This window comes from Salmo trutta, chromosome 5 (genome assembly GCF_901001165.1).
Source record: "Salmo trutta chromosome 5, fSalTru1.1, whole genome shotgun sequence".
Lineage (NCBI taxonomy): Eukaryota > Metazoa > Chordata > Actinopteri > Salmoniformes > Salmonidae > Salmo > Salmo trutta.
In genome coordinates, this window is record NC_042961.1 from 28,308,754 (window position 1) to 28,331,626 (window position 22,873).

Here is a 22,873-nt window from a genome sequence, read left to right on the forward strand (position 1 = left end):
TAAAGTAGTCAAGTTTAGTATTTGGTCTCATATTCCTAGCACACATGACTACATGAAGCTTGTGACTCTGCAAACTTGTTGGATGCATTTGCAGTTTGTTTTGGTTGTGTTTCAGATTATTTGAATGGTAAATCATATATTGTGTCATTTGAGTTACATTGTAAATAAGAATAGAATGTTTCTAAACACTTCTGCATTAATGTGGATGCTACCATGATTACAGGTAATGCTGAATGAATCTTGAATAATGAGTGAGAAAGTTAGAGGGTCAAAGATCATACCCTCCAAGACATGCTAACCTCTCACCTTTACCAATAACGGGAGGTTTGCATGTCTTGGGGATATGATCTTTGAACCTCTGCAACTTTCTCACTCATTTACAATTCATTCAGGATTATCGATAATCATGGTAACATCGACATTAATGTAGAAGTGTCTTATTTCTTACACAAAATCTATTTTTCTGAGCAATTGTATGAGTATAAAATAATATAATTTCCCAATTTTTGGAGCATACAATATAGCTCAGTATTTGAATTATTTATTTTGTCATTATTGCTCATCTTTATCAAGAGTGTCAATTTCAGACCCCACTGTATATAGTTGAATGGTGTTTTTACTGGCTTATGGTCTTGTGCTCCACTTCCCATATCAGTCTAGTAACAAACACCACACCTGCTAAATGTTACATTATGAATTGAATTTGACCTTTCAAACAAACATTCATTCGGATTCTGAGATGTCATTTCCTGTTCCTGTCCCAGGTTAGTCATCTGAATTAATGTATGGGGCGGGATGAATAGGTGTCCTCTGCTCTGGGTTCTGCGATTGAGATGACATACTGAAATGACTGGAACTGATCAACTGAAATGGCTGCAGGCCGTGGGTTGCTCAGAGGACAGATGCTTGGTCGATGAAGGTAGCCAGAGTGATGTCTCTCTGGGAGAGGCCCCTGCAGTCATGTGTGCTGAGTGTGATCTGGACCTGGTGGAGAGGATAAGAGACCGCAGGAAAGACAGGGTAAATCAAATCAAAGGTTATTTGTCACGTGCGCAGAATACAACAGGTGTACCCCTGGGGGGCTCCAGTGTTGAGGATCAGCATGGCAGATGTGTTGCAACCTACCCTCACCACCTGGGGGCGGCCCGTCAGAAAGTCCTTAAGTGAAATCCTTACTTACAGGCTCTAACCAACAGCGCAAAAAAGGTATTAGGTGAACAATAGGTAAGTAAAGAAATAAAAACAACAGTAAAAAGACAGTGAAAAATAACAGTAGCGAGGCTACATATAGGCACCGGTTAGTCGGGCTGATAGAGGTAGTATGTACATGTAGATATGGTTAAAGTGACTATGCATATGATGAACAGAGAGTAGCAGTAGTGTAAAAGAGGGTTTGGTGGGTGGCGGGACACAATGCAGATAGCCCGGTTTGCCGATATGCGGGGGCACTGGTTGGTCGGGCCAATTGAGGTACTATGTACATGAATGTATAGCTAAAGTGACTATGCATATATGATAAACAGAGAGTAGCAGCAGCATAAAAGAGGGGTTGGGGGGGCACACAATGCAAATGGTCTGGTTAGCCATTCGATTACCTGTTCAGGAATCTTATGGCTTGGGAGTAAAAACTGTTGAGATGCCTTTGTGTCCTAGACTTGGCACTGTGTTACCGCTTGGCATGCGGTAGTAGAGAGAACAGTCTATGACTGGGAGTGGCTGGGGTCTTTGACAATTTTTAGGTCCTTCCTCTGACACCGCCTGGTGTAGAGGTCCTGGATGGCAGGCAGCTTAGCCCCAGTGATGTATTGGGCCGTACGCACTACCCTCTGTAGTGCCTTGCGGTCGGAGGCCAAGCAATTGCCGTACCAGGCAGTGATGCAACCTGTCAGGATGCTCTCGATGTTGCAGCTGTAGAACCTTTTGAGGGTCTGAGGACCCATGCCAAATCCTTTTAGTTTCCTGAGGGGGAATAGGCTTTGTTGTACCCTCTTCACGACTGTCTTGGTGTGTTTTGACCATTCTAGTTTGTTGGTGATGTGGACACCAAGGAACTTGAAGCTCTCAACCTGCTCCACTACAGCCCAGTCGATGAGAATGGGGGCGTGCTCGGTCCTCCTTTTCCTGTAGTCCACAATCATCTCCTTAGTCTTGGTTACGTTGAGGGATAGGTTGTTATTCTGGCACCACCCGGCCAGGTCTCTGACCTCCTACCTATAGGCTGTCTCGTGGTTGTTGGTGATCAGGCACACTGTTGTGTAGTCTGCAAACTTAATGATGGTGTTGGAGTCATGCCTGGCCATGCAGTTGTGGGTGAACAGGGAGTACAGGAGGGGACTGAGCTTGCACCCCTGGGGGGCTCCAGTGTTGAGGATCAGCGTGGCAGATGTGTTGCAACCTACCCTCACCACCTGGGGGCGGCCCGTCAGGAAGTCCAGGATCCAGTTACAGAGGGAGGTGTTTAGTCCCAGGATCCTTAGCTTAGTGATGAGCTTTGAGGGCACTATGGTGTTGAACGCTGAGCTGTAGTCAATGAATAGCATTCTCACATAGGTGTTCCTTTTGTCCAGGTGGGAAAGGGCATTGTGGAGTGCAATAGAGATTGCATCATCTGTGGATCTGTTTGGGCGGAATGCAAATTGGAGTGGGTCTAGGCTTTCTGGGATAATGGTGTTGTGAGCCATTACCAGCCTTTCAAATCACTTCATGGCTACGGACGTGAGTGCTACGGGTCGGTAGTCATTTAGGCAGGTTGCCTTCGTGTTCTTTGGCACAGGGACTATTGTGGTCTACTTGAAACATGTTGGTATTACAGACTCAATCAGGGACATGTTGAAAATGTCAGTGAAGACACCTGCCAGTTGGTCAGCACATGCCCGGAGCACACGTCCTGGTAATCAGTCTGGCCCCGCAGCCTTGTGAATGTTGACCTGTTTAAAGGTCTTACGTCGGCTATGGAGAGCGTGATCACACAGTCGTCCGGAACAGCTGATGCTCTCATGCATGCCTTGAAGCGAGCATAGAAGTGATTTAGCTCGTCTGGTAGGCTCGTGTCACTGGGCAACTCGCGGCTGTGCTTCCCTTTGTAGTCTGTAATAGTTTGCAAGCCCTGCCACATCCGACAAGTGTCGGAGCTGGTGTAGTACGATTCAATCTTAGCCCTGTATTGACGCTTTGCCTGTTTAATGGTTCGTCGGAGGGCATAGCAGGATTTCTTATAAGCTTCCGGGTTAGAGTCCCGTACATTGAAAGCGGCAGCTCTACCCTTTGTCTCAGTGCAAATGTTGCCTGTAATCCATGGCTTCTGGTTGGGGTATGTACGTACAGTCACTGTGGGGACGACATCCTCTGCACTTATTGATGAAGCCAGTGACTGATGTGGTGTACTCCTCAATTCCATCGGAAGAATCCCGGAACATGTTCCAGTCTGTGATAGCAAAACAGTCCTGTAGTTTAGCATCTGCTTCATCTGACCACTTTTTTATAGACCGAGTCACTGGTGCATCCTGCTTTAATTGTTGCTTGTAAGCAGGAATCAGGAGGATAGAATTGTGGTCGGATTTACCAAATGGAGGGTGAGGGAGAGCTTTGTACGCGTCTCTGTGTGTGGAGTACAGGTGATCTATAATTGTTTTCCCTCTGGTTGCACATTTAACATGTTGATAGAAATTAGGTAGAACTGATTTAAGTTTCCCTGCATTAAAGTCTCCGGCCACTAGGAGCGCCGCCACTGGGTGAGTGGTTTCCTGTTTGCTTATTTCCTTATACAGCTGACTGAGTGTGGTCTTAGTGCCAGCATCCATCTGTGGTGGTAAATAAACAGCCACAAAAAGTATAGCTGATAACTCTCTAGGCAAGTAGTGTGGTCTGCAATTTATCACAAGATACTCTACTTCAGGCAATCAAAATCTAGAGACTTCCTTAGATTTCGTGCACCAGCTGTTGTTTACAAGTATGCACAGACCGCCCCCCTCGTCTTTACGGAGTGTGGTGTTCTATCTTGCTGGTGCAGCGTATATCCTGCTAGCTGAATATCCATGTCATCATTCATCCACGATTCCGTGAAACATAAGATATTACAGTTTGATGTCCCGTGTCTAATTTATTGTCCAATGATTGCACGTTGGCGAGTAATATTGACAGTAACGGCAGCTTTTCCACTCGCCTTCTGCGGATCCTTACGGGGCATCCCGCTCTGTGTCCTCTGTACCTGCATCTCTTCCTCTTGTAAGTAACTGGGATGTTGGCCTTGTTGGGTGTTCCGAGAATGTCCTGTGCGTCCTGCTTGTTGAAGAAAAATCATTGTCTAATTCGAGGTGTGTGATCGCTGTCCTGATATCCAGATGCTATTTTTTGCCGTATAGTGACTTATGGAGAGACAGCATCACTAGTTGTGAAAGGGATAACAGGTTTGTCTATATCTCTTTTACTCCAGGCAATCCTAGTGGGCTTATTGAAATACCTTGTTGTACACATTAAACCACTCAGGGTGATGGTCCATCTTCTCTGCTTGTAGAGCCACCCTGGACATGAAGCCAAAGGCCTGTGAGATAAAGTAGCATACTGTACGTGCAAGTCTTCATTGTCACAATCAAGTAATATGCGTTTTATACCCTACACCCATTAAATTGATCCTAGATCAGCACTCTCAGACGCTTTATGAATATATTCAAGCTTTTCTGACCTGGTTGAAGTCTTTGAAGATGAACTCTTTGTAGATGGCGTCCCTTCCCACCGCCACCACCCACTGGGCGTTCCGGAGCAGGGGGAGTAGATGCTCCCTCTCCTCCTCACTCAAACCCTGGATTTTATTGGCCTAGAAGAGCAAAGCAAATAGTCACTGACTGCCTATATGAAGGGGGCAGTTGCACAAATGCAAACTGTGATTGGTTGCTTAGAAGCCCGTCTGGAATTAGTGTTGCATTGCATTCCTGGGGCCTGTTCGTAACGTTCAGATAGAAATGTGTTGTGTAGAAAAGGTAAAATTATCTGTTTATGTAGAATTGGAGATTGTTTTTTTTTAATTATTTTTTATACAATTTGTTTCTGCAACATTCTGAACGTGTCACCCTAATTGAAAACATCCCTGGTTTTCAAAATGGTGGGAGGCTCCATTGCTTTCCCCTCATCACTTCAATGGAATGTCACAGCTCTTTACACATGTGGTATCACATGAGCTTTAAACTCAGTGAATACTGAAAGGTACTTCAAAAAGGAGGGTATTTGTAAGAGGATTTGTCAATGCCTCCAAATGATCTGTCTTGGTGTCGAGCCAACATGGAGACAAAGCAAAGAGATGTCACCATGAAGCAGCCGATTAAAGGAGAATGCCATCAACCGGTATCTTAGCAACATGCTAATCTTCTTTATCACTATCTGGGAAGCACTGACAGATTTGGGGAACAGCACATTGACCACAGGCAGACAATAACCTGAGGCTTCATCTCATTCAATGACTGGCTGTATAGACTCTGTTCCAGTCAGGACAATATGTTTTATTGCAAAACATCATATATACACTTTAGGTGTCATCTCATGTTGTAAGACTCACTCAGTATTCTGTTCTTCAAATACTCATATATGGCACAATCAATAACTCAAATTGCTTAATTATCTATTGAAAACAACACAGTACGCCAACAGGTGTGTCAGACAGAATGCGTGTGGCTCAAAGCAGCGCCCTCTGATAACATAGAGAAGCTACAATACAAAGTAATTCACTCACCATGGTTTTTGGCTATTGACAGAGGGCTCTGCTTCACTTGCACTGAGGCAATCTGCTATCACAGTAAAAGCAGCTGGAATGCAAGCAGGGGTCCTGTTCTAGCTGTCCATGCAGAAGCCTGAACAGAAATGCACACTGCTGGTCTTCGGCATGACCATAATCTTAAATCATCTCCGCTGTTGCCCATAACAACACCATTTCACTAGCCAGTCATTGTGTGATAAATTTGAAAAGGGCATCAATGTTATCTTTGTGAAAGGATATTGACAGATTATGGTCTCAAACAGCACCTTTCACTCTGAACAAAAATGACTCATTGATGTAATTCACGAGTGTAGGTCAGTATGTAACATTCAATGGTTTAGTCTACGCTAAGCTGAGGAAGACCCATATGTCAGAGAGATTCCATGGTTATCTCTGTCCCCGTGTCAGGGTACAAGGAAGGTCAAAGGTTAATGAGTTGCCCTACTGTGAGATGACCCTGTGAACTCAGCTGTAACAGGGCGCTCAGGGAAATAAACTAGTTAAGGAAATGAACAGAGGGAGATGACAAATGATCAAGATTAAAGGCCTGAATGAGTGTAGGAAATGAATATGGTGCTTCAGTGGTTTGCTATGGGTTGCACTGCAAAGGGTTTGTTGATGTGCATACATTGAGTGGCTAGATCTTAAGTTAGATGGGTTTGTGCTGGAAGGGTCAAATCAAATCCAATTTTATTCGTCACATACGCCGAATACAACAAGTGTAGACCTTACAGCAAAATGCCCTTAACCAACAATGCCGTTTTAAGAAAATCTCCCCACCCCCAAAAAAAGTAAGAGATAAGAAAATAAAAAAAATTAAAGAGCAGCAGTAAATAACAATAGCGGGGCTATATGTAGGGGGTACCGGTGTCAAGCTAATTGAGGTAATTATGTACATGCAGGTAGGGTTATTAAAGTGGCTATGCATAGATAATAATAGAAAGTAGCAGCAGCATGGGGGGGTGCAAATAGTCTGGGTAGCCATTTGATTAGCTGTTCAGGAGTTTTATGGCTTGGGGGTAGAAGCTGTTTAGAAGCCTCTTGGACCTAGACTTAGCGCTCCGGTACCACTTGCCATGCGGTAGCAGAGAGAACAGTCTATGACTAGGGTGGCTGGAGTCTTTGACAATTTTTAGGGCCTTCCTCTGACACCACCTTGTATAGAGGTCCTGGATGGCAGGAAGCTTGACCCCGGTGATGTACTGGGCCATACGCACACCCTCTGTAGTGCCTTGCGGTCCATAGGCCAAGCAGTTGCCATACCAGACAGTGATGCAACCCATTAGGATGCTCTCGATGGTGCAGCTGTAAAACCTTTTGAGGATCTGAGGAACCATCTTTTCAGTCTCCTGATGGGGAATAGGTTTTATCGTGCCCTCTTCACGACTGTCTTCGTGTGCTTGGACCATGTTAGTTTGTTGGTGATGTGGACGCCAAGGCACTTGAAGCTCTCAACCTGCTCCACTACAGCCCCGTCGATGAGTATGGGGATGTGCTCGGTCCTCCTTTTCCTGTAGTCCACAATCATCTCCTTAGTCTTGATCACATTGCACCACACGGTCAGGTCTCTGACCTCCCCCCTATAGGCTGTCTCATCATTGTCGGTGATCAGGCCTACCACTGTTGTGTCATCAGCAAACTTAATGATGGTGTTGGAGTTGTGCCTGGCCATGCAGTCATGAGTGAACAGGAAGTACATGACCAGACTGAGCACGCACCCCTGAAGGGGCCGCTGTGTTGAGGATCGGCATGGCAGATGTGTTGTTACCTACCCTTACCACCTGGGAGTGGCCCATCAGGAAGTCTAGGATCCAGTTGCAGAGGGAGGTGTTTAGTCCCAGGGTCCTTACCTTAGTGATGAGCTTTGAGGGCACTATGGTGTTGAACGCTGAGCTGTAGTCAATGAATAGCATTCTCACATAGGTCTTCCTTTTGTCCAGGTGGGAAAGGGCTGTGTGGAGTGCAATAGAGATTGGATCATCTGTGGATCTGTTGGTGTGGTATGCAAATTGGAGTGGGTCTAGGGTTTCTGGGATAATGGTGTTGATGTGAGCCATGACCAGACTTTCAAAGCGTTTCATGGCTACAGACGTGAGTGCTACGGGTCGGTAGTCATTTAGGCAGGTTACCTTAGTGTTCTTGGGCACAGGGACTATGGTGGTCTGCTTGAAACATGTTGGTATTACAGACTCAGACAGGGAGAGGTTGAAAATGTCCGTGAAGACACTTGCCAGTTGGTCAGCGCAAGCTCAGAGTACACATCCTGGTAATCCATCTGGCCCAGCGGCCTTGTGAATGTTGACCTGTTTAAAGGTCTTACTCACGTCGGCTGCGGAAAGCGTGATCACAGTCATCCAGAACAGCTGATGCTCTCATGCATGTTTCAGTGTTACTTGCCTCGAAGCGAGCATGGAAGTTATTTAGCATGTCTGGTAGGCTCGTTTCACCGGGCAGCTCTCGGTTGTGCTTCCCTTTGCAGCCTGTAATAGTTTGCACGTCCTGCCACATCCGACGAGCGTCAGAGCCGGTGTAGTACGATTCAATCTTAGTCCGGTATTGACTACGGTTGCAGTACTGACAGAGGGTTGTTTGAGCTCTTCTTTCCCCCCCAAAAGAAAATGAGTCTTAGAATGTGGCTCCCTCTCATCTGTGTGTCTTTGGGTATAAGACACACCCTGGGATTGTACAGCAACGGAATCTCAATTAAAAAAAACAGGAACTGACTCAGTATGGAGGTGGTGTTAATATCGACTAGCTACCATACTAACAGAGCACACATTCATGTTCATGTTGCATGAGTTTCAAATGTGTGGGTAAAACCTTTGGGTAACATGTCCTATGAGTGCCCTCTTCATAATGCATTATAAGCATAACTTTGTATTTGACTGTTTAGGCTGTCTTATCCTCTCAATCGGATCCCAAAGAGACTCCAAACAAAATGAGATAACTCTACATGCATAGTGCCCTTTGAACCCCGTTTTATATCTGTAGCTGTCATAAAGATGAGTTGCAGTGGAATTGTTTTGTTGTAGGAAATGGAGTGTAGAAAAGTCCTCACTCAGATCCTATGTGTGTTCTTTCTTACAACTGGACGAAATGAAGGAAAGCTTGATGCGAAGTCGTGTTCAGGTGAGTGTTTTTAATTCAGGAGTAAGGGTGTTAAAGGCGGTCTTATTTTGCTGTCCAACAGAGAATGTATAGGACTGCAGATGTTATGCATTTATAGAAGTACTGCAAACTCAATCCATGTGACTGAATCACAGTCATAAACAATTCCTGTACGAACCGCTGCACATACTGTGGCTTCACTTTGCCAACTGTAACCAAAATGAGTTTCTACATTTTTACAACAGGCTCTACAATGCCTTCGGAAAGAATTCAGACCCCTTGACTTATTCCACATTTTGTTATGTTAGAACCTTCTTCTAAAATTGATTTTAATTTTTTTTTCTCCCTCATATCTACAAACAATATCCCATAGTGACAAAGCAAAAACTGGTTTTAGAAAAATAAAGTTAAATATTACATTTACACAAGTATTCAGACCCTTTAATCAGTACTTTGTTGAAGCACCTTTGGCAGCGATTACAGCATCAATTCTTCTTGGGTATGACGCTACAAGCTTGGCACACTTGTATTTTGGGGAGTTTCTCCCATTCTTCTCTGTAGATCCTCTCAAGCTCTGTCAGATTGGATGGGGAGCGTTGCTGCACAGCTATTTTCACGTCTCTCCAGAGATGTTTGATCGGGTTCAAGTCCAGGCTCTGGCTGGGCCAATCAAGGACATTCAGAGACTTGTCCCGAAGCCACTCCTGCATTGTCTTGACTGTGTGCTTAGGGTCGTTGTCCTGTTGGAAGGTGAACCTTCGCCCCAGTCTGAGGTCCTGAGCGCTCTGCAGCAGGTTTTCATCAAGGATCTCTCTGTACTTTGCTTCGTTCATCTTTGCCTGATCTCTTTGCCTGACTGATCTCCCATCACTGCCGCTGGAAAACAAGGCCTGATTGGTGAAGTGCTAAAGAGATGGTTGTCCTTCTGGAAGATTCTCCCATCTCCACAGAGGAACTCTAGAGCTCTGTCAGAGTGACCATCAGGTTCTTGGTCACCTCCCTGACCAAGGCCCTTCTCCCCCGATTGCTCAGTTTGGCCGGGCGGCCAGCTCTAGGAAGAGTCTTGGTGGTTCCAAACATCTCCCATTTAAGAATGACGGAGGCCACTGTGTTCTTCGGGACCTTCAATGCTGCAGAAATGTTTTGGTACCCTTCCCCAGATCTGTGCCTCGACACAATCCTGTCTCAGAGCTCTACAGACATTTCCTTCGTCCTCATGACTTGGTTTTTGCTCTGACATGCACTGTCAACTGTGGGACCTTAGAAAGACAGGTGTGCGCCTTTCCAAGTCATGTCCAATCAATTTAATTTGTGTAAATAAGGTATTTCTGTTTTTTATTTGTAACACATTTGCAAAAACGGCTAAACCTGTTTTCGCTTTTTCATTATGGGGTATTGTGTGTAGATTGCTGAGGACTTTTTATTTATTTTTTATCAATGTTAGAATAAGGCTGTAATGTAGCAAAATGTGGAAAAAGTCAAGGGGTCTGAATACTTTCGAAGGCACTGTATATGCCCCTGACTTGAGTGTGAGTCACAGCCAGGCTAATTTATAGTGTCTTAAGCGCCAGGATAAAGTGACTAAGGGGGGCCGTTGAAATTGGTGAGTGGGCACAATTTTTGGGGGGGTACTTGGATTGGAATTACATTGAATTCTGCTTATATCACGCTATACCACAATAAAAAATTATGTTTAAATGCTGTGACTCCGAGACCATTGAGTGCTTTTGAAGTGACAGGTTGGTGCAAAATCTGTAGCCCATCTCCACTTATCATCACAAGCCCATTATCACTGTATCATTGCAATGCACAGCGCCCTACGCATAGACATGGTAATTCACCTATTGCAAACAGCTTATGTGAATGCAGACAAAATAATGCTAACTAAATGCTGAAAGTAGTTGCCTAGTTAATCATGCATTCAAACAAAAATAATGAATAGCAGTTCCGACACTACTGCGAATGCGAGCGAATGAATGCAAACCGATCAAAACAGCGATACCAAGTAGGCCTAGTAAACTAAATATCAAATCGAAAAAGCCAATCTACAATCTATATTTAGGCTAGTTACATTAACCGTAAACAAACACGGAAAATGGAGATCCAAATAACCAAACATAGCCTGCTACAGTGAGATGCAGCCACGCTTCCTGAGTCATCGATCATTCCATTCAAAAATATTATTGTAGGATCCCCTTCAAATGCCAGTTGGATTAGTTTACCTTTTCTCAGGTGCAGCATGTTTCTTCTGTGCTGACTGAACACATTTGTCAAAGTGGAAAATGAGTTCTCGCATGTAGCTGTGGATGCCCCTCTAAAGTCAGCCCATGTGTCAGTAAGCACGGTCGGCATGGCGGAGAGAGGCCCAAAGAACCGTTGCAGGATATCTAGTGGTGTCCATTTGTCCTCATTGGAGCCGGAGCCGGCGATTTCAGTCTGCAAAAACTGGCGAGCGACACTAAACTCAGCTTCCACCGAATCTGTTTTGCTTCGATCCAGCAGTGGTTTCACATTTTTCACATCTTAGAAAGTCATGTCTCACTGCGTCAAGGTCACGCAGAGCTTCCACCAGTTGCCTGTTGCATTCGCTGAATCGTTCAGACATTTTTTATTTTCTTCTTTCAGCTAGCTAAGAACCTACCCAAAACTCTGTAGTGGTGAGGCAGAGTTGAGTGAAGCAGCTTAAATGGCAAACTTGACCTCACCCTTATAAATCCTAATAAAATATCACAGGCGGAGGCGTATCACGTTATTCACTTAGCCTTACCACAGATGAGAAGCGATTTTTCCCCTCTTTGTATGGAAACCCAAAGGAGTCATACCTAACCACCCCAGTGACCTTCCATAGCCCCCCTACACACACCGACGCGCCAACCTGTCACTCAATCATTTTACCTTTTTTTTTGCTATTTTTATATAGGGACATAAAACTCAAACGGAAGGGGCATGTTTTGCCCACTCGTGGCACTGGGCCCAGTCTTAAAAAGCCTTTTTTATCGTTAAGATTCAGATCAAGCTTTTTAATGTCATTGTAAAATTACAGTATCAATATTGTCATGAATCCATTGTATTTAGGATGGCCTGCATTGAAATTAGACCAGGCATGTCTTACGTTCCATAACCAGCTACCAACCGGAGTAGATGTCCTCTACACGTCTGATGACTGCTACAAGGTACAGTGTCTATTACTGCTACAAGGTACAGTGCCTATTACTGCTACAAGGTACAGTGCCTATTACTGCTACAAGGTTGAAAAGGGTAAAAAAAAAAGGTCAACGGGAGATTCAGAGAGGCAATACGATATTTAGGTAAAAATGTAAAAAGACAGCTGCATATTTTAGCTCCATTCACAGGTGCAACAGTGCTCAGTAAATCTGGTCCAGGGTGCACATTACATGACATGGCATATCATACTTCTATATTTCTATGAAACAAAGAAAGTTATAAGGTGTGTTCGACGGCAACATCGTAACCAAACGTCACGAACCTGTGCCTTTTTAGAATCTGCTTAGCCTGTTTTCTCCCCCATGCAGTGTCTGTACCAGCCCCTGGTCAGTGTTCTAAATGGTCCCCAGAATGCATCTGTCGTGGTCAGCACCGTCCTCACTCTGACACTGCAGTTACAACCAATGGGCAGAAACACAACTCTCTGCAGGTAACGTATTCATAGATATTGAGCACATAATTAGGCATACGACTGGCCTGGCATCTACTTAGGCAATACATAACAATTGCCATAGATAGTGTTGCCATCAATGAGCAACGTACATGAATTAAGCATGATATTTGTAGGTTGCAGGTCTGTAATGTTCCCAGGTCTTGGCACAGAGCAGAATATACTGCATTGGCATTCCAATGATTGCATTTCAAATCCATGAGATTATTTACTGGGGTGGGAATGTAATCCTGACCTGCTTTCTGAGCCTGACATATGCTCCTGCTGAAACTACCTCGCCGAGTATTGATCAGCGGCCCTTTTTGGAGGTTAATAGGAGCTGACACTCCAATAATAAAGGAAAGAGCCATTAAGCCTGCAAAGAAACATGTCTGGTGGAAACCTCAGAAGAGACGTTCTACAAGAAGAGGCGGTGGCCATATTTATAAACAATCAGAGCTTTACAAGAGGTCAGGGCAGAGCATTCCATTTGGGGCTCACCCTTGAACGTGCTCCAAGGGATCTAGTTTCACACAACAAGGCAGGGGCAGGTTTCTCTTCTTCTCTTCAGCTGAGGTCTAGTCTTAGGCTTCCTATAGATCAATGCTGAGGTCCCTAACCAAACTGAGCCACTATTGATTTCCTTTATCCCTTAAAAAAAACACTCCAAGTGATAGCTAGTATGTCATCCCCCAGATATATCAATAAGAGCTTGTAATGCACATTTTGGGGGGTTGAAACCGGAGATGTATAGGATACAGCTGAAGGCTGCACTACTGGCTTATAGACACTAGGTATCCCCACAAGCTACATTTATTCCTGTGCAGAAACCTCAGAGGGCATAGCGTGGAAAGGACCATTTACCTCTAAGGTCAAAGGGAAATTCATACTCAAGTGTACTGTAGCAATATCCAGTGAATGTATGATACAGCAGACTAAAAGGACAATCAAATGCATGCTTTTTGGTGATGAATGTAATGATGAGTGTCTTCCCCTTATTGAGTGCATTGTTGTTGATACAGTTGGAATCAGTTGTATGAAGAAGCTGGCCATTACTCTGTCTGGATCCAAGAGTCAGAATCTCCCATCAATGTCATTTGCTATCAGACTGTGGATGTCAGTCCAAGAAACATCTATTTCCGTGAGTTAACAAAATCAATTTCCTGTCATTTTGAAAACAAAACATTTAGAACATCACCATTTTTTTTATACTAGATACTAGATACTCATACTTTACCAAAAAATATATATTTCTAAAATTATTTTACAGAACATTTTACAAATTTTACAATTTTATTTTACAGATTAGATTATTTAAGATATGGACCATTTGCATTTTTATATACTTTTTGTGGCATCACAATTATTGAGTACAGTGCAAAATGACAATACCATTTTAAGTAGAAAGTACTAATGTACTTGACTCCTAGGAGTAAGGCTAAGCCTGTGACTGGATCCTCACAGTTCCTAATTGAGACAGCAAAGAAGAGACATCAGCTGTGTTGTACACTTCTGTTGAGAAGTAAACCTCTTTCCTCTCATGGGACAAGATGCGTATCGATTAGATAAGACGGACGTTCTTGAAAACTGATAAAATAAAAGCTTTTCTGTTTGTTTTGGTCGGTGCTCTGTGCAAGAAAGAGATTCTGGGTAATACATTAGGGAGCGTGAAGGGATTAAGCCGTAATGGGATTTTGAAAGCTTCTCTCTCTATAATGTACACTCCATTTAACAATACTGCAGATTGAGTTGTGACTTGCATCTGGGCCTTGTGAGGTAAATTTATGTTTGAAATACAGTATATGTGATAGAGAATGTGTTGCGGTCCTGTAACTCTAAGTATATACCAATTGTAACCAAGTCTCATGAGCTATAACACCATGAATATTACAGTGGACATGCAAGTCCACTCTCTAATGTTGTTAATACTGTATTGCACATACAGTACCCAAGACCACAAGTCAACTGCATGGTTAATCTAAGCCATATTGCTTCCTGAGTGGTTTGTGGTATAGTGACCATTAATAAGCATTAATCTAACTAATATACATGCCTCAAGGTCATTTTAGGATCTAATTTCCATGTCCATTGCCGTTTCAGTGTTGAGTTGAAATGAAACCGATCCCGAATCTGTAAGTTATTTAGCTGACAATGAAGATGACTCTACTGTACATATGTAAAGCGATTTGATTATTTTAACCAGGACACAATTTCCTTTCATATCACATTTCAATGTTGAGGATTAAGGACTTTACCCTCTCCATGTTTTGAGAGTCATGAAGGTCTTTTTCAGAAGGGATCCCGTGCGTAGTCTTTGTTTAGAGTGGATGTCATGGTGTGTATTCAACGGGCTCTGTGTTTGTTTTTCCACTCTACGACAAACAGGGAGCACTGCATTTCCTGTCCCCTCTGCTTTGAGTCCTCTAATTACATAGCTGTTTTCATATTCTATAGGTCAATGACTCTTGTTTGGCCAATTGATATATTTATATATTGTATGGCTATTATCTTTCAATTTAGCACATTAACCTATCCAAGAAGGCAATATCACTATTCTTTCCGTGGCCCAGCCCCTGACATACACTGAGTGTTCAGAACATTAAGGACACCTGCTTTTTCCATGACACAGACTGGCCAGGTGAATCCAGGTGAAAGCTATGATCCCTTATTGATGTCACTTTTTACATCCACTTCAGTCAGTGTAGATGAAGGGGATGAGAACGGTTAAAGAAGGATTTTTAAGCCTTGAGACAACTGAGACATGGATTGTGTTTGTGTGCCATTCAGAGGGTGAATGGGCAAGACAAAAGATTTAAGTGCCTTTGAACAGGTTATGATAGTAGGTGCCAGGCACACTGAGGGGGGGGGGGGTTGTACTCTACTGTCCCTTAGATTACATAGATCGACTGCTCTGTGATGGATTGGTCTAGAATTTCATATTGGGCTGTGTTTGTCCCTTGAGGGATCACCTGGTTGGGTGACAGTAAGCCACTGGGGAGCTTAGAGACTGACAATGGGGAGAAAATCGTTTGAGCTGGCCTGGAAGTGGTAGTTCGCCCTCCAATCCCTAGTCAGATCCTGTTTTGATAGAGGGGTATATAACTCTCCTGACATGAACATCCAGACTGGGCAGGGATGTAACATAGGAAGTTGTTGTCTGGTTTCTCTCGTCAGTTCAGTCAGAAAGGATTTGGGTAATTTAAACTATATTCAATTATGAACTCATTATTTGGATAGTTTTATTTACTAGTATTATTTAAAAAAATATATGTTTTATTATTTTTTTATGTGTCCCAAATTTACAAGGGAGATCCATTCCCCCGCTTCCTATTCGCAAGTGCCCTCCACTGACTCATACTCTTTTGACCTTGTTGTACAGCCCTGTTGGTGGCAGCTCTTCTACTGGCACTTATTGCTCTCCTATGTGTCGTTGCTCCCTACCTGTACAGGTACTGTATTTCAAATCATTTTACAGTGGACTTTCTAAAAAATGTGCGCTTTGATCTGAAGCCAAACTGACGTGCTGTGACAGTTGAAGCGCCTTGTTTTCTGTTTACAGGAGGCGTTGCACGACAAAGCTTATCAAGACCATTCGTCGTGAAGGACCGCAACATGCAATGGATGTAAGTATAGTATTCATATTCACTTATCACAACGCAAATCTCAAATTAGGATTTAACCCTGTGTTTCTCTGTACAATACATTATGTTTCTACATCCAAAACATCACTTATCTTATAGAATTCATTGTCCTCTGGAATCTAAACTCAACTTCAGCTTTGATCTGCCAAATGCATTGAAATGTTTTCATGCACTTTTTCTATTAAGTTTAAGAGGCATTTGAATGAATGAAAGCCTCCAGACTCCGGTCACTAAGCCATTTGTGAGATACTAATATGATAATTGATACAAATGTTAGCAGAGTCAGCAGACCTACATTAGTGATAGATCAAGCATTGTATCTATCATCTTGTCTTGGTCCATGACGTGACAGCCTGACAGGCTCCTGCGTGTTTTTGGAGAGCATGAATAGCTCCTCTCATCTTCTCGAGGAAGAGGCCTTCATCTCCCATATGCTCTTGTGATGGCAGTCAGATCCATCATACAGAATTAGTGCTAGTGTCTTCCTGCTCTGGCCCTCCAAACTGCTGCATGGAGGCCAACAGGCCAGGGAATTCAAACTGGGAGGGCAGCAGGCCAGAGTAATCCAAGCCCGCTCTTTAAAAAACAAGGAAGAAGTGGCCAACTACTACTCAGCAAGGCTAGAAAGAAGGATAGAGACATACAAGTCCAACTGGATCAATCTGACTCAACTGCAAATTCAAGTTTTCTTTGGGTTTGTTACACACTAGCAGAGGCGATAATATCAAGTAAGCATGATTTGACTATGGATTTCAACCAAACAAAATCGCATTTTTTGCCAACAGTGAACATTACATACTGTACTGTTTACATGATTCAAGGGTATTTATTTATTCAGGTGTAACTTATGTAGTGTGCAACAAGTATGTAAGTCATAACTGCTTGTGCTGTACTCACTAGCTTATTACATGGTTATAACAGGTTATTACACTGGCTTGTACTTTGGTATAAGGCCTAATGTAAAGTAGCACCCCCCAAAATGAAAGTTTGTTAACTGAAATGCTTTTGTTCAGGATGAAACCCAAGGTTGTGGGGATGAGGTTAACACTGCCCAACCAAAGCCAACACGACTGCGCTCACTGGATACTTTCCGAGGGTACGTACATGGAATTGACTGTTTATCTCTCTGTCGCCACGTATGGCTTGTTTACATGCAAATTGATTTCAGACTAATCATAGGCATGCTGAAGTTATACAGAACACAAAAGTATGTATTGTATAACAACATATTATACGGGTCACTGTCTGGTTACATGGTCACTTGAGCCTTTGTTTTCAGGCAATCGCTTTGGGCATGATTTGTAATATCTTGTTGTCTATCTATGGTTGAGAACAGAGTATTTCTGTTGGACAGGAGTGGTGTGATTTAATCTTGGATCCCTGCTCTACTTAATAGTGGCCTCGGGGCAAACACAAAGCACGCCCTTCTGGAAACAGGAAGCTGGCGTGGGTTTGACCTCCCCTTCGCCAAATAATTGATGTAATAATACCATCAACATATCAGCACATATTCACTGAGCCATAGATCTACAGCTGGGATAGAAAGGAAAGAGCTTTCCAGAGCCAGGTTTTTAGTATCATGCAGACTTCTCCATATCTGCTCCCTTCATCTGATGATTTTGTAAATGTTGAAATCTCATTCGCTGTATCTGCTCAAGCTGACTTAATATTATTTTGGTCCGATTGTATATCTTCAAATCAACATATCAAGCCTTCCTCAACCGGGAAAATGAAACTGCTCATCATCACGTTGTTTCAAAATGCTTTTAGTTACCAGGAAATGACCATGATGTAGATACTAGTGATTGGGGAAGAAAATCAATACAGTTACATATAAAAAAAAAATGTGGGAGATGATATATCGATATTTGAATCCAAGTATCGATTTGTAAAAATCCCAACGCTACTGTAGAAATCCTAACGCTACTGTACTATAGGTAACGTTAGCTAGCACCATTTGGCTGTACCTGCGCCAAAACGCCTGTATTTTTCATCCTATAGCTTGTTCTTCTCTACGTCTTCTTTTGAAATGGTGAGCGAGCATGTTTTCAGCGCTTTTATTTCCCTGACTGATCAGAACTCGTTTCCTCATGCTCTCTCTCTTGTCCCTCTGCAGCAGACACATCGTGAGCGATATGTTCGGGAACATCAAATCACAATTAAAATGCAGGATTCAAATCACAATACATGCAGAATTGTGAGAATCGCGATACATACTGTATCAGCACCTAAGTATCGCGATAACGTCGCATCGTGAAGTCCCTGGCAATCCGCAGCCCTAGTAGATACATTGCCGTATAATAAATCGTAGTAATAAATCACATTTTCACATGCTCTAGAGAATACAAGTACAAGTTAAAGGCCCAATTAGAAGCTTGTGAAAACAAGTGTTCTTACTACTGTTCCCTGACACTAAGCAGTAACTTCACTCTGGGCTTTTCACATATAATCAACGACAGACCTGTCTCATCAGAAACATATCAGAATGTTGAAATGAAGGCTAACATATGTCAGCGACGGTAACATTTACTTATATGTCACTGTAATGACACATTACTGTAGTTATGGCTCGTACTAGAAGACAGAAGGACTCTGGTGCTAGTGTGGATGGGGGACGTACAACATGGGTTGATTCATAACAACCTTCATAATACAGATTCATAACAACCTTCCTAATGCATTTGTTCAATATCATTCATCAGGAGTTTTCAAAAATAAAAGTCCCTTTTCATTACGGAACTAAAAGTTATCAGTAACACTGAAATAGATCTTCATGTATCCATTGTACAACTGACATTTTTATTTCCACAGCCTCAGCACCCAACCCATGTGTTATCCTAATAACACTTGTTTCTGGCTGTTATTGGCAGAAAACACAATGAAGGAATAACATGACGTTTACGAATGGTGCTCCAGAGCAGAAGGCGCTTTAGGCCGGGTAGGCCGGGCCCTCTGTTTACTTCAGATCCAACTTGTCCCAGGTATCGTCACAAAAAAAGTTCATAATTCAATATGATAATATTGATCATTCCGATGGCTGCTTACCCGGTGGCATCTTGCCAAATTGAAAGATCTCAAGAGAGGATGCAAAACACACAGTGCACACTGTCACTGACCACCAACCCTATGCTGCTCCCAGCCTGTTACGTGAATAGTGTGACAGAGGGTTGGGTACTGTAGCAGTATCACATTTCCATTGTACAATGGTGAAATGAAATAAAGATTTATTTCAAGAAACGTTTATTTTTGAAAGCTTGTTATGAGTGATGTTGAATAAACGTGCTAAAACGTTTTATGACTGATACTGCAACGCTCATAAAGGTGTTACGACTGGTTTCATAAAGATGTTATGAATGCATTGTATGAATGTATATTCTCTTCAAGTAAAGTTACCGGATTTTATCATATGTAACACAAAGTTACATTTGCCTGAGAAGATGTACCGCTGAAACAATCTGTAACATATCGATGTTCTCATATTGGTTCCTGTATCAATTGAATGTCCTATACCTCGAGACGCGCTTTATCAAAGCACAACTCGGGGCTCAAGATTAACGTTCCAATGCACCTTAGCTGGATGAGTTATGATCCAGATCCCAGTAAGTAACAACTTTTCACTGAGGAAAAGAGGCATCAGTCATCTGCCATGAAGGCTGGTACATTTTTGAAGCCAAAGGGGTTTCTTCTCCTCTGAAAGACTTCTCAGCTCATTCCTCAGACTCCACTACCATGAGTTATAGAGAACAGCTTAACTTTGCTTGCGTTTACATTTTTCTAAAAGGATCTTGATTTTAGTCTTGTGGCACTTCTAAAAGCCTTCAGCCGTTTCACTTATTTTGAAGATTACACTAAAGATTAGTTGTAATAAATTGAAGATGCAACAACAATTACAGCAAAACAGGATAGTGTAACTTACAAATGGAACCAGGGGGCTGAGCCAATAACATGTCTCATTAGAATATGACAAAATAGCGACGTTTAACCATTGTCACCTAAACTCACGTCATATAGCATAGTTAGGGCTACCATGTTAACATTACATTCTGGCATTCATATAATGAATAACAAAGATAGTTACAGTGCATTCGGAAGGTATTCGGACCGCTTGACTTTTTCCACATTTTGATACGTTTCAGCGTTATTCTAAAATGGATTAAATAAATGGTTTTCCTCATCAAGCTACACACAATACCCCATAATGACGAAGCAAAAACAGGTTTTTAGAAATGTTTGCAAATTTATAAAAAATTAAAAACAGAAATATCTTATTTGCATAAGTATTCAGACCCTTTGCTATGAGACTCGAAATTGAGCACAGGTGCATCCTGTTTCCATTGATCGTCCTTGAGATGTTTCTACAACTTGATTGGAGTCCGCCTGTGGTAAATTCAATTGATTGGACATGATTTGGAAAGGCACACACCTGTGTTTCTAAGGTCCCACAGTTGACAGTGCATGTCAGAGCAAAAACCAAGCCATGAGGTCGAATTAATTTTCTGTAGAGCTCCGAGACAGGATTGTGTCGAGGCACAGATCTGGGGAAGGGTACCAAAACATTTCTGCAGCATTGAAGGTCCCCAAGAACACAGTGGCCTCCGTCATTCTTAAATGGAAGAAGATTGGAACCACCAAGACTCTTCCTAGAGCTGGCCGCCTGGCCAAATTATGCAATCTGGGGAGAAGGGCCTTGTTCAGGGAGGTGACCAAGAACCCGATGGTCACTCTGACAGAGCTCCAGAGTTTCTCTGTGGAGATAGGAGAACCTTCCAGAAGGACAACCATCTCTGAAGCACTTCACCAATCAGACCTTTATGGTAGAGTGGCCAGATGGAAGCCACTCCTCAGTAAAAAGCACATGACAGCCTGCTTGGAGTTTGCCATAAGGCACCTAAGGACTCTCAGACCATGAGAAACAAGATTCTCTGGTCTGATGAAACCAAGATTGAACTCTTTGTCCTGAATGCCAAGCGTCACATCTGGAGGAAGTTTTTCAGGGACTAGGAGACTAGTCAGGATTGAGGGAAAGATGAATGTAGTAAAGTATTCTTGATGATAACCTGCTGCAGAGCGCTCAGGACCTCAGACTGGGGTGAAGGTTCACCTTCCAACAGGACAACGACCCTAAGCACACAGCCAAGAAAACGCAGGAGTGTTTTTGAATTGTTTTAATGTATACTAACCTGTTTTCGCTTTGTCATTATGGGGTATTGTGTGTAGATTGATGAGGATAATGTTTTTTAATCCATTTTAGAATAAGGCTGTAACGTAACAGAATGTGGAACAAGTCAAGCGGTCTGAATACTTTCTGAATGCACTGTACGTGCACCAATGTTATGAATAGACTTGATCGATAGGTGGATGTTTATTGAGAGGACAGTATACTTTTCATTCTGTGCTTTCATATTTGGCCACTGAAATAAGCAGCATGACATTTCCTCTCAAGTACTAGACATTTGTTATGACTAGATTGGGTTTCCATGTACTTGATGTGGCTAGCGATAAAGTAAGTAACTCAATACTAAATAGTGATTGAGTGTAGCCATCCATTTGCTTGTAAGCTAAAGAGGCGGTGTATAGAACTTAAAGCCTAATTGCTGATGCATGTAAAGAGATCAAAACCCCCAAAATGTGATGGTATTATTGTCCAAGCGCATCCACAGTGGATATAATAAGTCTTAACCCCCTTTGATTTTGTTCCATGTTTTGATGCGTTACAAAGTGGGATTGAAGAATATTTAATTGTCTTTTTTTGTCATTGATCTACACAAAACACTCCATAATGTCAGTGAAAAGAAAATGATACAAAGGTTTACAAATTAATACAAATTAAATAGCTAAAATATAGTCATTGCATTCACCCGATTTGTTTAGTCAAGCCTAAATTAGTGCAGGAGTAAAATGTGGCTTAACAAATCACATAATAAGTTACACGGACTCACTCTGTGTGAAATAATCAGCGTTCTTCTGTCTCCCAATCAAACAACATTTGTAAGGTCCCTCAGTCAAGTATTGAATTTCAAGTACCGATTCAACTACAAAGACCAAGGAGCTTTTCAAAAGCCTCATAAAGAAGGGGATTGATTGATAGGTGGCTGACAACAACAAATCAGACATTGAATATCTCTTTAAGTGTGGTCAATTAATAATTATGCTGTGGATGACCACCCTGACACATCAAAGATACAGTTGTCCTTCTGAACTGAGCTGCAGGACAGGAAAGAAACTGCTGTAATCAGCTGTAATCACCGCAAAATGTGTTTCTAACATGTATTGATTCAGGGGGTGAATACTTTTTCATTAAATTCGTAAAATCTTTTTTAGAATTGTAGTATTTTGTGTAGGTTGTTGACAAAAAATCTCAATTAAATCCATTTTAATCCCACTTTGTAATACTTGTATTTTTTTATGCAATGATAACCCCTGTATTAGTCTTGAAGTTGTGTCTGTGTTTTGTATAGAAGCTAGGTGGTGTTTTGTTGTCATTCACCTGTATCTGGCTGGTGTTCGTCAAACTGTTTATCACAGAATTGTTATTAGTATGCTGAGAAGCTTCAACTATTCCATTTGCTGATAAAGTGGTAAAAACGACAACAATCAAGTCTATTCAAATTAGGTGCTTTAACCTGACAATCATTGGAATTTGAACTAAATGAGTGAAGTGCTCATGTTTTGTACTGTAAAATAGCTTAATAATCACAATCTTTTGCCCTCTGTCACAAGCCA

General features: G+C 42.3%; 2 protein-coding genes across 3 annotated transcripts in view; one reads left to right on the top strand and one right to left on the bottom strand.

The window, feature by feature from the left end:
* Positions 1-314: 314 nt before the first annotated feature.
* pcbd1 (pterin-4 alpha-carbinolamine dehydratase/dimerization cofactor of hepatocyte nuclear factor 1 alpha) lies at positions 315-5,792 on the bottom strand. Its single transcript, XM_029753223.1, has 4 exons — positions 5,723-5,792; positions 4,682-4,813; positions 4,460-4,540; positions 315-984 (listed from the first exon to the last, which is right to left on the bottom strand). The coding sequence occupies exons 1-4, from the start codon at positions 5,723-5,725 to the stop codon at positions 892-894; spliced, it is 309 nt and encodes a 102-aa protein (XP_029609083.1). The 5' UTR covers positions 5,726-5,792; the 3' UTR covers positions 315-891.
* Positions 5,793-8,776: 2,984 nt separating this feature from the next.
* si:dkey-192p21.6 (heparan-alpha-glucosaminide N-acetyltransferase) overlaps positions 8,777-22,873 on the top strand; it is a 36,688-nt gene continuing 22,591 nt past the window's right edge. For both annotated transcript variants that reach the window (XM_029753220.1, XM_029753221.1), the window contains exons 1-7: positions 8,777-8,875; positions 11,930-12,027; positions 12,388-12,509; positions 13,532-13,650; positions 15,889-15,958; positions 16,069-16,132; positions 17,164-17,246. In XM_029753220.1, coding sequence (XP_029609080.1) covers positions 8,782-8,875; positions 11,930-12,027; positions 12,388-12,509; positions 13,532-13,650; positions 15,889-15,958; positions 16,069-16,132; positions 17,164-17,246 — 650 coding nt within the window. In that variant the 5' untranslated portion in view covers positions 8,777-8,781. The remainder of the gene's footprint in view (positions 8,876-11,929; positions 12,028-12,387; positions 12,510-13,531; positions 13,651-15,888; positions 15,959-16,068; positions 16,133-17,163; positions 17,247-22,873) is intronic.

What these genes read in the sequence shown, in the direction of transcription:
- pcbd1 (XM_029753223.1), bottom strand. An exon ending in TCTTCAAAGACTTCAACCAG is followed by an intron (nt 4,541 to 4,681) that starts GTCAGAAAAGCT and finishes TTTATCTCACAG; the next exon opens with GCCTTTGGCTTCATGTCCAG. An exon ending in GGTTTAATGTGTACAACAAG is followed by an intron (nt 985 to 4,459) that starts GTATTTCAATAA and finishes CCTCTCCACCAG; the next exon opens with GTCCAGATCACACTCAGCAC.